Below are 14,143 nucleotides of genomic sequence, written 5' to 3'. Positions count from 1 at the left end.
AATAAGGGAGAAAGACCAAAAATCCAGCCAATACAGCATCTCTAGCTCCACAGCTAACTGTGGCTGCTAGCAGCAGTGGCCGGCTAGATGCTGACATGGTACGAATAAGTTTGTAATAATGATTCGATCTCAGGGGATAAACTACAAAACGGCAGAGGTCAAAAACAGGCAAATCGTAATCAGCAAGCTCAGCTCCCTTGCCAGCACCAGGAGGAGGATGTGCAAGTGCCGCACAGACCCTACCATTGTAGCCGTGAAGGGGATATTGTCGATCACGGAGGAGGCCAAAGCAGACACCCAGAGCACTAAAATGATGGCCACCGCCAAGCGCTGCTCCTCAGGAACCACCTGGAATTGAGAGAGATCAAACTACTACTTTGACATGATCAGTGTTGCTCTGTCCCCACCCATGGCATGATTGCACATTCTTCACAGTTTGAATTTATCAACATTTATTACGCCTTTAGGCTCTGAGGTAGGAAAAGCCTCTTAAAGAAAATAGCCCAGCATTTAGTAACACAATTACAGTTCTTTGTCCAAGAAAATTTGAACAAATCGAAATACAAAGACTGATATTTCTAATACTCATACTTAGATTTCACATAAGAAATACATTGTAAAATTGTGAATTTTCATCTTTAACTGTTTATACTTTTTTCCCTTTGCATTTTTTGGCTTTTTAGACTACCGAAAAGGTTTCCCTTTTGGATTTATGCCTATGTTTACTCTGGCTGTGGACAAATACATGCATATTAAATATCACCCATGACAAAGTATGACATGATTTTCTAATGTTCCTGATACAGGAACGCAATCATGAACATTAAATTCAAAATGTAAATATTATTCATTATTCTATTGGAGTAAAACTATTCTCCTTACCTGTTAAAAAAATGTAAATATTTTAAACATACCTTTATTAACAAAGCTGTCTGCTCGCCTATATAGTCTATTAAGTGCAGATGAGCCAAAGCCTTAAAAAAACAAAACAAAACAAACCATTGATATCAACTAGTGAAGTACCCGATGCAGTTACATTTTTTTCAGTGGATGTAGGAAAATACAACAATTCCTTCCCATTCACAAGATATTGATATTCATCTCACGTAGCTTCTACAGCAACTTTGCAGTTGGTGGAAAGAAAAGGCAGGGTAGAAGTTGGTAGCTGTATCTGCAGAAGTTGGTTGGTTGTACTGGAATGACTGGTAGTGACATACCGCAGAAAACGGAACTTTCCACTGAGTGAGAATGGTGAGCCATGCAAGGTCTGGCAGTTGGAGGAGGGAGATGAGGAATGCAGAATATGATAAAGAAGAATTAAAACATTGAAATAAGAAGAGACTGATTTCCAAGCTGGTCTCAGATGTCTAAGGTCTAGAAATTTGCAAAACTGTGTCCTTTAGAGGAACTTAGCTCACTATAATCTCATTATAATGCTAAAAAACACACCCCTGAGAGGACATTTTAGATGCAAATTTAGGACCACCTTAGTGTAATGAAGTAATTGGCTAATGAGACATACACAGATGAATTTTTTGTCAATGTGATCACAGGTAACCAATCATTTGCCCTTGGGTAGTTTCTTCTTTGTTTCTATCTTGTATAAAAGCTGCCATGTGATTTTCAAGGGTGTGCTAGCTTTGTGGGACTACCACCCAGCATCCATCTCTGTACAGACAGGGAATAAAATACCTCTGCTCTGTGTGTGTACTGGCGTATTGCACACCGGGTGAATGAACCCCGCTTTTGGGACAACAGTAGGATTACTTAAGAGTGTGGGGCACAGACATTAGAGAACATCTGAAATTTAAAGATGAGATTCTTCCATGAATACATGCTTTCTGAGTACCTTAGCACAACTGATTTTAAACCAACTTCCCCAAAACCACAATATAGATAGAAGTATATCATGTGTTTAAAAGGTCAGACCAAATCAGGCAACTCGTGCTCAGTCTCAGATGAAGAAACAGGAAAACAAAAGACATGTTTCTGTTAAACAGCTTTCTCAGACTTATAAAAAATCAACAGTACGCATGTGCCAAGACCAGGCCAGAGATCCTGGGTGAACAGAAACTGGCACAGAGGCAGCAGCACCTGAAAGGCAAGAAAACCAGCTTTCCGATGCCCAGATCAGGTACCTGAACCGAGGATGCGAGCTCTGTTAGTGCTAGACCCAGGGACATCCTGGACCAGAGCGCTCTGTCCTCCCTGTGAGAGCCATTCCCATTTGCAGAGGATATTTAGATAGCATCCCGTACAACCATCGCTACTACCATGGATGAGAAAACATAGGAAGACTTCAGTCTAGTGGTGATGGCTCTGATCTTTCCTCGGGCAGAGAAGAGAATTCAAACTGAGTCTTTACACCTCAGGAGAACGATCTATTCCCTCAACCCACAAGGTAAAACAGTGATTTTAACTCATAATAGCTAGTCTTTCATTCACCTTGGTTTTGTTTTGTTTTCTTACAAGTGTCCAGAATGAAGTACTATTTTCAGGTTGAATAAGGTATATCTATTTTACGACTTTTCAGTTTCTCAAGGGAGAAAATCACATCATTTTTGGCTCAGCCTGGACCAACCTGCTTGACTTTCTTTCATTTTTTTTCTGCCATGACAAAAAATCAGTCAGCTGCAATGCCTCACTGACTCCATTCCCACAGAGAGCTGCAGAAGTCAGTATTGACACAACACAACTCCACATAACCTGCACACCTGACAGAGCCCTTCAGAGACATCATCGGGAAAAAAAACATTCTACTTGCACGCTGTCAAACTCTGGTGACAGAGATGGACAAAGAACCTAATAAGCACCAAGTGGTGTGCTATAAGACATGGTAATGTCAGAGTGACAAAGGGCTGTCATTCAGACCGGCAATTCCTGTACCCCCAGCTCGTTCAGGTAGCAGCTGAACACTGGTGGTTTGGGTGTCACCACATATTAAATTTGGTGCAGAAATTGTATTTCCTTTTAACAATGCATTGCACAAGAAAAGGTATATCTACATTTAAAGATGCAGCATGCAGAAAACAAGTGATAAGACTTCTAAATTCATACACATACCCCTTGCATTAAAAAAAAAATTGATATTTTTTCATTACTCTAACTTCCCAGGAGAAAGATTCCTAAGAAATGAATTCTTTAGTAATTTTAAGTTATCATTTTCACTCTAAGCTATCTGTGTTGCTTTATCAACTGAAAGGTTATGAAATCTTAAATTTATGTAAAAGAAATATTCTTAATGAACGGTAATATTTTTTCTGCAATTGCTTTGTGTTCACACTTCAAAATAAACTTTTTTACACATAGTTGTCAGCAATTAGAGCCCAGAGTTACATTTAGTTAATATTGCTGCCTTATGACTTAATTGTCTATTAACAGAACATATTACTTTTCAGTAACAGTCAAAATTCATTCTGGAATCCAGACATGGTACTACAGGAGAGATATTTGGGAAAGAGAGAAGGGAATGAAGGACACACGCATCGCTCCTGTAAGACAGTCAGCCTGCGGGTAGCCCATCACGTCAGAGATGATGACAGTACTAATCACATAACCAACTTTAGGATGTCACTACGACATCCAGGCCAATCATCTGCAAGCACCTAAGTGAAAGTCAGCGATTAGCCCCCTGCCACTGGCCTCCCCTGGGTGTAAACCACACAGAGGGTCCCTGGATCTTCCCGTGTCTTCTAAGAGGAATAAGTATTGCTGCACTAATTGGTGTCTTCAAGCGTGCTAGTTGCTGTCTGACAACTCAAAATAGAGTTTTACTGCAGAAAAAATCATGTGCTGTGTTAGATCAAAGTTTAATTTATGCACAAAAATTTACATGAAACCTTCTTATGGATAGTATGTCATGATGATCGTTGTAAATAAGCTCTGCCTAAAGGGATTAAGGTAAAATGTCAACTTTGACTATAAAAGTGAACAAAATACTGTATCCCTGAGAGATGAAGGAACTTAAGTCACAGAGACAGAAGAAGCAGAAAGATTTTATAGCCTATAGCAGCCAGTTGTGAACAAGGACTAAAAAGACAGTTGTAGAGATGAATTACCCAAGGCGGGCAATAGAAAACAAGAGAGGTCCAAACAATTTCTAACTTTTTCCCTGCAAAATGTCTATCAGACTGGACCGATGAGCACCCAAAGGCAGAACCTCCAAGAGTTCCCCCATTGCTCTGGGACTCAAATCACCTTTTCCAAAATGACTTGCAGCCTAAGTCCCACATGGGTTTTTAAATATGTCTTGCAATAGGAAAGGGAGCATTTATAGCAGTAGGAAATAGCTTCAGATTGGGAACCATCCAAGGTGAAGGATCACCAAGAGTGAAGAATATGAGCTGACAACTGCTGAATGCCTAGATCATGGAAAGATTTCTTATACTTCAATGCACATCTTTGTTTTGACTTGTTTCTTCTTGACAACCTAAGGAAACAAAAATGCCTTCGCAAGGACTGTCATCTCCTGCTAATCCAAAAGGTAATCGATTCAGATCAAAATTAGCAGTAATGATACTTAGAACTTTTTTCTCATTCATTTATGGCGCAGAATTTAATGTCTCTCACTTTTTTCTTGATTATCGGTACAAGTTTCTTTGATGACCTTAAACTGCTGCTATTCTAGAGCGCCAGGGAAAATATTGTTTCGTTAGCAAACTATTCAATGGTGACCTAAGAAACCATAAAAATGAAGCTCAGTGAATTACAACAGTCATATCTGAAGTCTGGCAGTAAATGGCAAATAACACCCTGTGTGTTTTACTATGTTATTGTGCAGTCACACAGCACTCAAATCAAAACTGTTCAATCCCAACTAAAACAATAAATACATCAGGGAATGCAACTAATAAACTGTTACAGCAGCAGCAGACAAAATAAACATGGTTTCAATATGGATTCCCTATAAGAGCTAGAAAATGCAAGGATATATAGAGCCTGATAACACAGAGAACTAAAAATTGCCTGCACTAATGGGTATACAATAAATCAACATTCTATTATGAATTTTAGACCTAGTAGCTCGTAAACAAGCCTCCTAATGATAATCAGTTTCCTTTCGTCTTCTCAGAGGTTACCAGATTTTGACTTCTAGTTGGGCATTAATTAGAGTTAGTTGAAATATTTGCTGCTTGTATTTGCTTCAAATTCTGTGCCTTTTACTGTTGGTGATTTTTTTCTTAATAGATCCCAATTTATAAATTCTTGGGCTCTTTGCTATTACTGGAGGGGAGCGAGGAGGAAGGAGGTTGTGTGAGCAAATTTGTTATTGCAGGCTTTCCCCAGGCTGTTCACTCAGACAATTCACTAGCCATGGCAGTGCCAGTGGTCACTTGGGTTTTCTCAGTCATGTTTCTGTAACATTATTACATCATTTAAACCCAACAAATAACATCTGAAAAACACCGAGCATTCTAGAAGCCTAACTGATAAGTAAATGTGAGTATTCATGCAAAGCATTATCCAAAAGTTTAGGGTAAAAATAAATGCTCTCGGGCTATACAAAAGCAACAAATAGTAAATAAAATGGGATACAAACATGGCTGGGCTGTTTCTAATAGTCACGCAGACAAACAGAAAGAAACTGCACAGAAGGATATCCAGGCATTTCAAGTGTTGAATATCTTTCTAAATTACAATTGCAAACTGAAATTCAGTGACATTATCCTTTCAAATCATACTCCCATGAAATCTCTTAGGCCATTTGGTAGTCAGAATGGGTCAGACAGCATTAGGAACATTTTTCAACTCTGGTTTATTCTTGTTCTTTTATTTTTCCTATCACTTGTCTAAATAATTGCAAAATAAACACATAAATACATATAAACTATCTGCACGCATAGACCGCCAACAAACCCAGAAATTAAAATTCCACTTATATGAACATGATTGTGTCAGATATATTCAGCAAATGCAGCAGGAGAGAATGAGTCCAAGTTTACAGTGAAAAATTAAATATCAAAGAGGTCCATCCAACTTCCACCACTCTGTAATTTCTCTCTCTACTACCATGACTACACGCGATCTACAATATTCCAGTGGGATTGAATCGGCAGGAGACCTCTGTGCAGGAATGTAGTTCACATTTTAAATCAGTCGTAACTCTTCAGTCTTTAGAAATCAGAGGATCTTACCTCCATGAGAACAAACAATGCTGCAAAGAAAAGGAGGGTTGCCCACTCAACTCTGTTCAGTATCATCTCAAAATCATGGATGTCTGCTAGCACTAGCAGCCAAATGGCTCCCAAAATGGCAATCCAGCCTGCATAGAAAAAGAGAACACTTTACATTTCACAGACTTGTTATGTGCTACCAACATAGAAGTCACAGTATTGTGATTTTCAAAAATTTTTGCCACATTTTTGTTCTGACTCTGTAACAGGAAGGAAGGATCTCTGCTTTCACACTAAAATAAACTAGAAAAGAAAAAAAGTAAATAAGGTACATTTGGGTTACTCCCAATAATCAATGGGTTTGACTCACAGAGGAACCTGTAGGTGTTTAGGAGGCAGGCTGAAGGATTCTGCAGCTCCCAAAAGGCTGGCTGCACCCCCAGGGCCTTGAAAACTCTCCGACTACCTGCTCTAGAGGTAAGGAAAATCTCTTTAAAACAGAAGAGGGGCTAACTTTAAATAGCAAAAAAGGCTCCCTCCATACAGGATCCCTCTATACGTCCTGAAGTGTTTTAAGGCACATATTTAGGTAACCAATGAGAGAAAATGCAAATCAAATGCACAGCCAGCCAGATAATGCAATCAGCGAATCTCCTGTCTGAGCAAGGCTCACCTTCTCTCTCCACAGTTAAAATGCTTCCTGGAGCTGTTTGATTCCTCTGGCACATTTATCTTAAACAACAGAATGGGATTTCAGATATGAAACTAAAGAGATTTGGGTGGGTTTTTTCCTCAGAATGATGCTCCTCTTTCTGTGTTTCTTCATAATTTTTTCCTAAACAGTAGATGACTTTTTTATAGACAAAAAAATAAGATACATAATTTACATTTTTTGTAATGGCATGGAAGTAAAGCTTTCCACCTCTTCAAGTTATTTCTCTCTGTTGTGACTGTTTCATACATCTCATCCTATTTCATATATTCACAGTCAGAAAGTGATAGATTCACAGAATTGCAGAAAAAGTGAGGACTTCCACCTCTTCAAGTTATTTCTCTCTTTGTTGTGACTATTTCATACCCCTCACTCTATTTCATATATGCACAGTCAGAAAGTGATGGATTCACAGAATTGCAGAAGAAGTGAGGAAGAAAAAAGAATAAAAATCTTTGCTGGCAGACAACTTTAAGTCACAAACTTATAATCAAATACCAAATGTAACTTGGAGAACAGGCCTCTGCTATAAAGTAGATAAGGAATAAAGTGAACCCTCTCCAAAAGCCTTAGGTTGTAAGAAAATTCTGAGATAGGAGACTGATTCATAAAATTTTAGGCCATTCAAATTACAGCTTATGCATAAGTGTTTTTCCATTAAGTTAAAAGAAGAAAGAGATCCAAAAACATCCAACAGTTTAAAATTAAAATATGTTCCATTTAAATCATATTCAAATATAAAAGAAAGAAAGACACCAAAGGTTTTCACTTTTCATGAAGCTGTAAACTATTCTGTCCAGAAAATCCTATACAGTGTCACATAAGTATTCCCTAACTGAAGAATGCCTTTTGCTCTCTCCAGCACATTTTAGGAGCTTTCAGTGGCATACCGCACTCTTTATATGAGAACTCCAGGTTAGCTGTGATCAGTAAGGAACCTCTGCTGAAAATACTGCAGCTCAGTGTGGGCAACCAGACCTGCCCAAAAGCTGAAACCAGCGGCTCAGGAGTTACTCTGAATGGTCTGTTTGGTAAGAGAGCTAAACCAGCTAGCTTGACACTAGCTCTGGCTTTTCACGCTTTGAGGTGGGTTTATTTTCTGCTCCGGTATTACCGCAGCAGTGAGAACATACTGCTTGCATTGCTCGGCTCCAAAACCAAAACTCTCTCGGTGACACCAGGTCTTCAGCTGATGGCTTATTTCTGTCCTCTCAAGCATCTCCAGTGCCATCTTCTCCCCAGTTCAGTTCTACTCTTGATGCCTCTAACCTGGCTTCTGTCCTCTCTGCTTGGCTGAAACCACATTTTCCAGCACTACAAACAACTTCTCCATTCCCCAGCTCTCTTCCCATTATCCTTCCTGAAAAGCTTCCATACAGCTGTTCACTCTAGTCTTGCTGCTTTCTTTGATAAGCAGCTCTTACAATAAGTTTTTCTTTAACCTGGTGCAAACCTAGCCTACAGGGAGATGCAGGGAAATCCTTGTATGGGAGCAGGTATGAAGCAGTAGGAAATTTAATGGCTTGTCAGCAGAAATAAAGCCAAAGAGAAGCACAGAGCTGAAAAACGAGGGAATTTTGTATCCCAAATTTTGTAGCTTCAGCTCCTACGTTGTTCCCAACACAGATTTTGAGTAAAATCTGATCTGAGTGCCTCACTGGATCCAAAAGCCATGTCTCACAGCCAGCTCTGCTCACCTCCAAAGACAGAAACGCTGCCAGGCTGCAAGCTGAGCAAGTCTGTTCCCTGCTTTGGTCACAGTGATCTAATCAGAGCGCATGGTCAAAAATAGCTCAGGCATGAGCATCAGTCTGCAAGGGAGGAGGAGAGCAAAAACAACCACAAAAGAGAGCAGGGTAGGAATAGCTGGTCCCAAATTTTCTTGTGAAGAATGGCATTTTACCATCCACTGGAAAGAGACTCCAGGACTGATCTAAGAGTGGTAATACTCTGGACTGCTCAGGATGAATGCTGGATTCTGGAATAAACTGAAAATGTATGAATATTTTTTTTGGTGCACTGGGCTCTGGGTATGCATATAGACTTTGCAAAAACAGTTACAAACCACAGGGACAGGAGTGCTACAGAATTCCCAAAGTAGCAAAAGAAAGTGAGGAGAGAATGGTGAGTTCCTGTCTACCATGCCTTTTTGCTAGCATAGTTGATTTATTGTCTTTCCAAAAACAAAGTGAATCTGTCCATGCAAATTAAATAGTTATTAAATATAATTTTCTTCTGACTGTTGTCTTGGCTGTTCTCTGAATTCCAGTAAAGAACAGTGGGCCCAACTACACCTTAAATAAATAAAGATGATGACAGGAATACTGCAAGGGGAAGTAGATGTGTGCAGATCAGGAGCTTAGTAGCAGAATTTTACTGCAATTTTGTGCAAATGTAAGCGACAATGTTACATGTTGTCACATATATTTTGTATGTAACTACAATGCAACGAAGACTTAACGAACAGCAATTTCTCAATACTTCTGGAACAATCTGCAATAATATCTTGGCATTATTTCTACCCTCCTGCATCCATTGAAAACAAATCAACTTGAACATGCTATATGGAAATAACAATTATTGGCTAATGAAATATAATTGAATTGCACAAGAAGTGGATAGAGCCAGGCATTTTCTAGCACCACAAATGTTATCAGCATGCATCAGCTCCGCGCAGGTAGCTTTGCAGGAGAGGACAGTGCCCTGTCGTACAATGTTGTTCCCTGGGAACACGGACGGTCAAGGGAGGTGTCCTGCAGTGCTGCAGCACGTACAGCTCTCCGGAGGCTCAGTCATGTCGGCTGCCAGTTCTGGCTGCACAGAGCTTATTTCTGCCTACACACGTGGTCTGTTCAGAGTGTATTTGCTCTCCTTGCCATGCCTGCAAAGAGGAGACATCGTTTCCCAGCTCTCAGAGGGAGCGCAAAGAGGAGAGGAAGGAAGAAGTCTGTTGAGGAATTTGGGGAACTTCATGCAAGATCTCCATTCACAATGCCCTTAAGTACCACGGTTTGACTCCAAGCACCTTAAGGTGCTTTTTAAGGCTTTTCCAAGGCCTTTCTAAGCACATTCATGACAGTGAACATACTATATCAGTGTTTTATATATTTCGGTAGCTTTGCATTTGCCCTGGATTCAATTTGAAGCATTCCTTCCATTCTGAAGAATTGAAATACTAGGATACATTAAAGACTGGCTTCCCTGTTCATTTATTTTCTAGCTTACTGGGCCAGAAAAGAGAGCCAGGAGGAAGAGATATAGAAATTATTTCAAAAAATAACTTCTCATTGCTATAGTGAAAGCAAAGTCCATTTATAGTTCCACAGACCACTTCCTTTACTGCCTTTTAGTGTCTCCATTCCACAGCAATTGGTGTTCTGGAAATACAACATGGAGAGAAACTGAACCTAAATTCCATTTCGGCACTGATATGGTACCTGTTGAAGACAGTGACAGTTTCTATTTATTTTAGGGGAAAAAAAGACATTTTATTATAAAATGGACCTTGCAAATTTATAATGCATTCTTCATAGAAAAGATTCCCATGTCTTCTGATCGGGGCCAGAAAAAGCATACAGTAGAAATAGCTTGAGTACTTTGCTTTTCTCAAATGCTTTACCCAATAGGGAAAACCACCTTTGGAATAATAAATAGCTCATGACGAGCAGAATACAATTGCAATCCTACTGAAGAAAAAAACTTATTTTGAAATAATCAAGCAGAAGAACTTGAAAATAGAAAACAACCTAATAGAATCAAATAGAAGTCTAGAATTTGTGGGTGGAAGGTAGGTGAAAGAGAAAGAAATGAAAGAAAAAAAATCTCTGTGTAATCTGTAGGCCTTTCAAATGCTTATTAAGAAAAATTTGTATTCCTTAGTAAAAGTAATTGTCTGACCTACTACCAGCTGAAAAGCATAATAAGCTTCTTTCTAACAATGTGAACAAGTTGATACTGTATGTTCCTGTGCACAGAATTTGAAATAATGTATTTATGAATACTAAGGGTACACAGAAATTTCATTTTTGTGGACACTGAAATGGCATTTGAGACATTTGCACTGAAAATCAAAGCCAGGATAACACTGCACAATCTCAGTCCTGGCCTGGACAAAACAGCATGCTGCTCGAGAAAGGTAGGTGCAGGGTACTACATTTAGGTAGGAAGAGTTAAAACTGTGCAAATCCAGGGTGGGAAGCAACCGAATGCCTAACAGTCCTGCAGAAAAGAGTCAAGACATACAGTGGATCACAACTGAACCTAGTGGCCCGCTGAGATACAGAACCAAGACTATAAATGGTAAAACCTGTGAAGCAACCTCTGCTCTCTTCACCCCTGGTAAACCCTGAGAAGATACGCTTTAAGTAAGATGTATACCCATTAGGAAATCCAAGGTAGAGAAGTAAGCACAGTCAACAGTCTGAAAAGTCGACTTTTGAGGAAAAATTTAAAGAGTCCAGGATATTTAGTTCAAAGATAAAAAGATTAAAGGGGTCTTGGCAAGTCTTCGTGTACGTACCAGGCTGCTACAGAGGGAAGAGAGCAACGTGTTTGTCATAGCAGTAGTGGGTAGGACAAGAGGGAGTGAGCAGGAGGTGTAATAACGGTGAGGAAGATTCAGGCTGCACAATATTCAGGGTCACAGTGGTTGAGAAATAAGTAGAGGGGTTTTTTTAAATCAGCTAGACCAGGTGAAAATGTAATATTTCTATCTGCAAACAGATTTTTTTAGATATTTGTCACTGAGCAAAGTATGATATTCTTTTTCTGTGATCTTAACAATTCTCTATTAGTCAAAATGGCCACAGCAACTTTTTGTGAACTGCAGAAACCCTTTTAGCCCACAATCTCCATTACAGGATTACCAGTTAAAACATACTTCACAGTTACCTTTGAATAATTGTTTACACAGCATGCTATTGAATATATGAGAAGCCAAGTCCATCACTATGTTCCAACAGCTTAATCAGAAGAAGTCTGATTAACTCTACAGTCCCTCAAAATTTAGCCTAAGGATGTACGCCAGACCTTCATATAATATGGTGTAGTTGTAACGTTATGTAAAACATACACTCGATTATACTCTAACACAAGCATATAGAAATATTGGGATGAAAACGTCAAATCAAAGATATTTCCAGTACTACTCATGGAATATTTTTAATCAGTAGTTCTGAATGCGAATGAAAATGTCCTGTATTTCAGTTTCTGTAAATTTTTGGTTTATTTTATCAGGCATCCCTGAAAATACATTCTGAAATCATGCTGAATGTTTATAAGTAATACTTGCTGTCAACTGATGAGCATCGTTTTATCTTTAATATTCTTTTTTTATAAAGTTTCCCTCTTACAAAGCAACTTGCTGGTCTTTTGAGCAGTCTCTTTTCATAGGCTTAGCTTCATAGAAATTGTTTTCTGTTGTTCTGTGCTCTTTGTAGCACGACAGTTTAAGGCTAGCTCTTGGGGACAGAACTGTGACGGTGACGGTCCAGGACAACTTGCACCGCAACAGGAAATGCTTGGTACAATAGAAAAGCATTAAAAGAACATGACAAAAGTCGGTGGAAACAATAACCCCATGTAAAGCAAAAGAAACAGAAACCTATGCTGACAGAAGGTAATTGCAACATTAAAACCCAGAAGTGTCGCATAAAACAGGGAGGCAGAGGACTAGCTGCTCTGTAATCACAGATCAGCACATGTACGTTAGGAAAGGATGGGCTGGACTTTGTTGCATAGCTGTAATATCATGAGGTCAGAATGCAGAAATTACATTCACCATCGTATTGCAATGTCAACACCTAACTTTGTTCATTCTCCAAATGCAATTTCATAGATGAGATAGGATGGCATTCAAGATGGAACACTGTAAGAAAGAAACCCTGGTTAGAGGTTGCTATAGCGAGTCACTGCATCTACAGGGAAGATGCGTTGACAGATATATAGCTGTGTATATTGCACCAATCCCTAAGTCTAAAAATCTCAGTAAAGGTCACTGCAAAAAAGCACACTCTATTGCCATAGCCTCATTGACTCTTGTGAACCAAAAATAATTTGAGAAGATGCAAATATCAAGATAGAGGAAAGGTCACCTTTTCTAGAAGTAAACAATAAAGTACAAAAGCTGCAGTAGCAGACACAACTGTTACTAGTTCTTGGGTTTTTTCTCATCAAGTGTATGGGCAGCTGCAATGACAGAGGATATTTTCTATGCTTAATTACATGTTTGTAAAGATGACGGTGCAATTTCAAGGACAGAATTTTTTGAAAACTATCCTAAAAGAAATTAAGACTGCAAGGATCACGGAAAGCAGATTTCTCTTATTTTCAGGAGCAAAGTGTTATGCTGAGAAGGAGGAATAACTAAGATCTGGACCAGAGTTTCTGAGTCTGAGTCAATGCTGACTGCATCAACTTAGTTCCATTCCAACTTTCTCATTATTACAAAATAATTGTCAAGTTTATTTTTAACTCATATTCGTACAGACTGTACCAGGAATTTTTTCAACATTATATGAATCAAAGATGTATTAAGTCTCTTAAATACAGTTATGTCTATTGTTATTTTAAAACAACAATTTGCATCTTCACAGTGCAATCAAATCTCCATATGACATACTCAGAGGCCAGCACGTCAGTCCCATGCAGTGCTTTCCTTGTACCTCAATGTAAAAATACTAGACAACCTAAACCAACACTATTGCATGCCAGAACAGATAAAATAGCAGACAAATTAAGCAAGAGCAGGGGGGCAAAGAGTACTAAATGAGGACAAATATGCCAAACTCCACTGACAGTTGTAGCTGGTACCACCTGGGGAAAAGGGCTGCAGATCAGCCCCTGCAAGCACAACTGCAAGGACCTGGAAGGGTCTCCAGAAAGGGTTGAGGACTTTCAGAGAGGATTGTGTAAAATCATGGCTCTAATCTTACTATATCTCACTACATTAGGCTGGACACTCTTGTCAGATGCCACAATTCTTTGCTCTGTTTTTACCTTCATGAGGTCAGGAACTAAAGAAATCACATTAGCCATGGAAACCAGTGTCACAGCTTCATGTAGGTGGAGCGTTAATGGAAAACAGTAAGAGGAGAAAGAAGTTGCCACAGAGAAGAGTGCACAGGATGAATAATTGCAGCTAAAAAGGGATGCATAGGATAATACTAAAGGTCCTGGGTTTATCAGTAACTCAACAGTGGTTAGTTATAGATGATAAAGCAAACTTCGGAGATGGTCAAAACCCATTTTAGGAGTAACAGAGAGTACAATAAACAAGTATGCAACACACATACAACACACTACATATGATAAAATTGGG

At 39.1% G+C, this 14,143-nt stretch overlaps 1 protein-coding gene across 1 annotated transcript in view; it reads right to left on the bottom strand.

Moving 5' to 3' along the window:
* OCA2 (oculocutaneous albinism II) overlaps nt 1–14,143 on the bottom strand; it is a 170,448-nt gene that overhangs the window by 63,597 nt on the left and 92,708 nt on the right. The window contains exons 18-20 of the mRNA XM_009701983.1: nt 6,135–6,262; nt 915–974; nt 244–348 (exon numbers count right to left, since the gene is read on the bottom strand). Of these exons, the coding sequence (XP_009700285.1) occupies nt 244–348; nt 915–974; nt 6,135–6,262 (293 nt within the window). The remainder of the gene's footprint in view (nt 1–243; nt 349–914; nt 975–6,134; nt 6,263–14,143) is intronic.

The sequence above is a fragment of the Cariama cristata genome, unplaced genomic scaffold (genome assembly GCF_000690535.1).
Source record: "Cariama cristata isolate BGI_N322 unplaced genomic scaffold, ASM69053v1 scaffold5186, whole genome shotgun sequence".
Lineage (NCBI taxonomy): Eukaryota > Metazoa > Chordata > Aves > Cariamiformes > Cariamidae > Cariama > Cariama cristata.
This window is presented reverse-complemented; position numbering and strand designations above follow the sequence as displayed.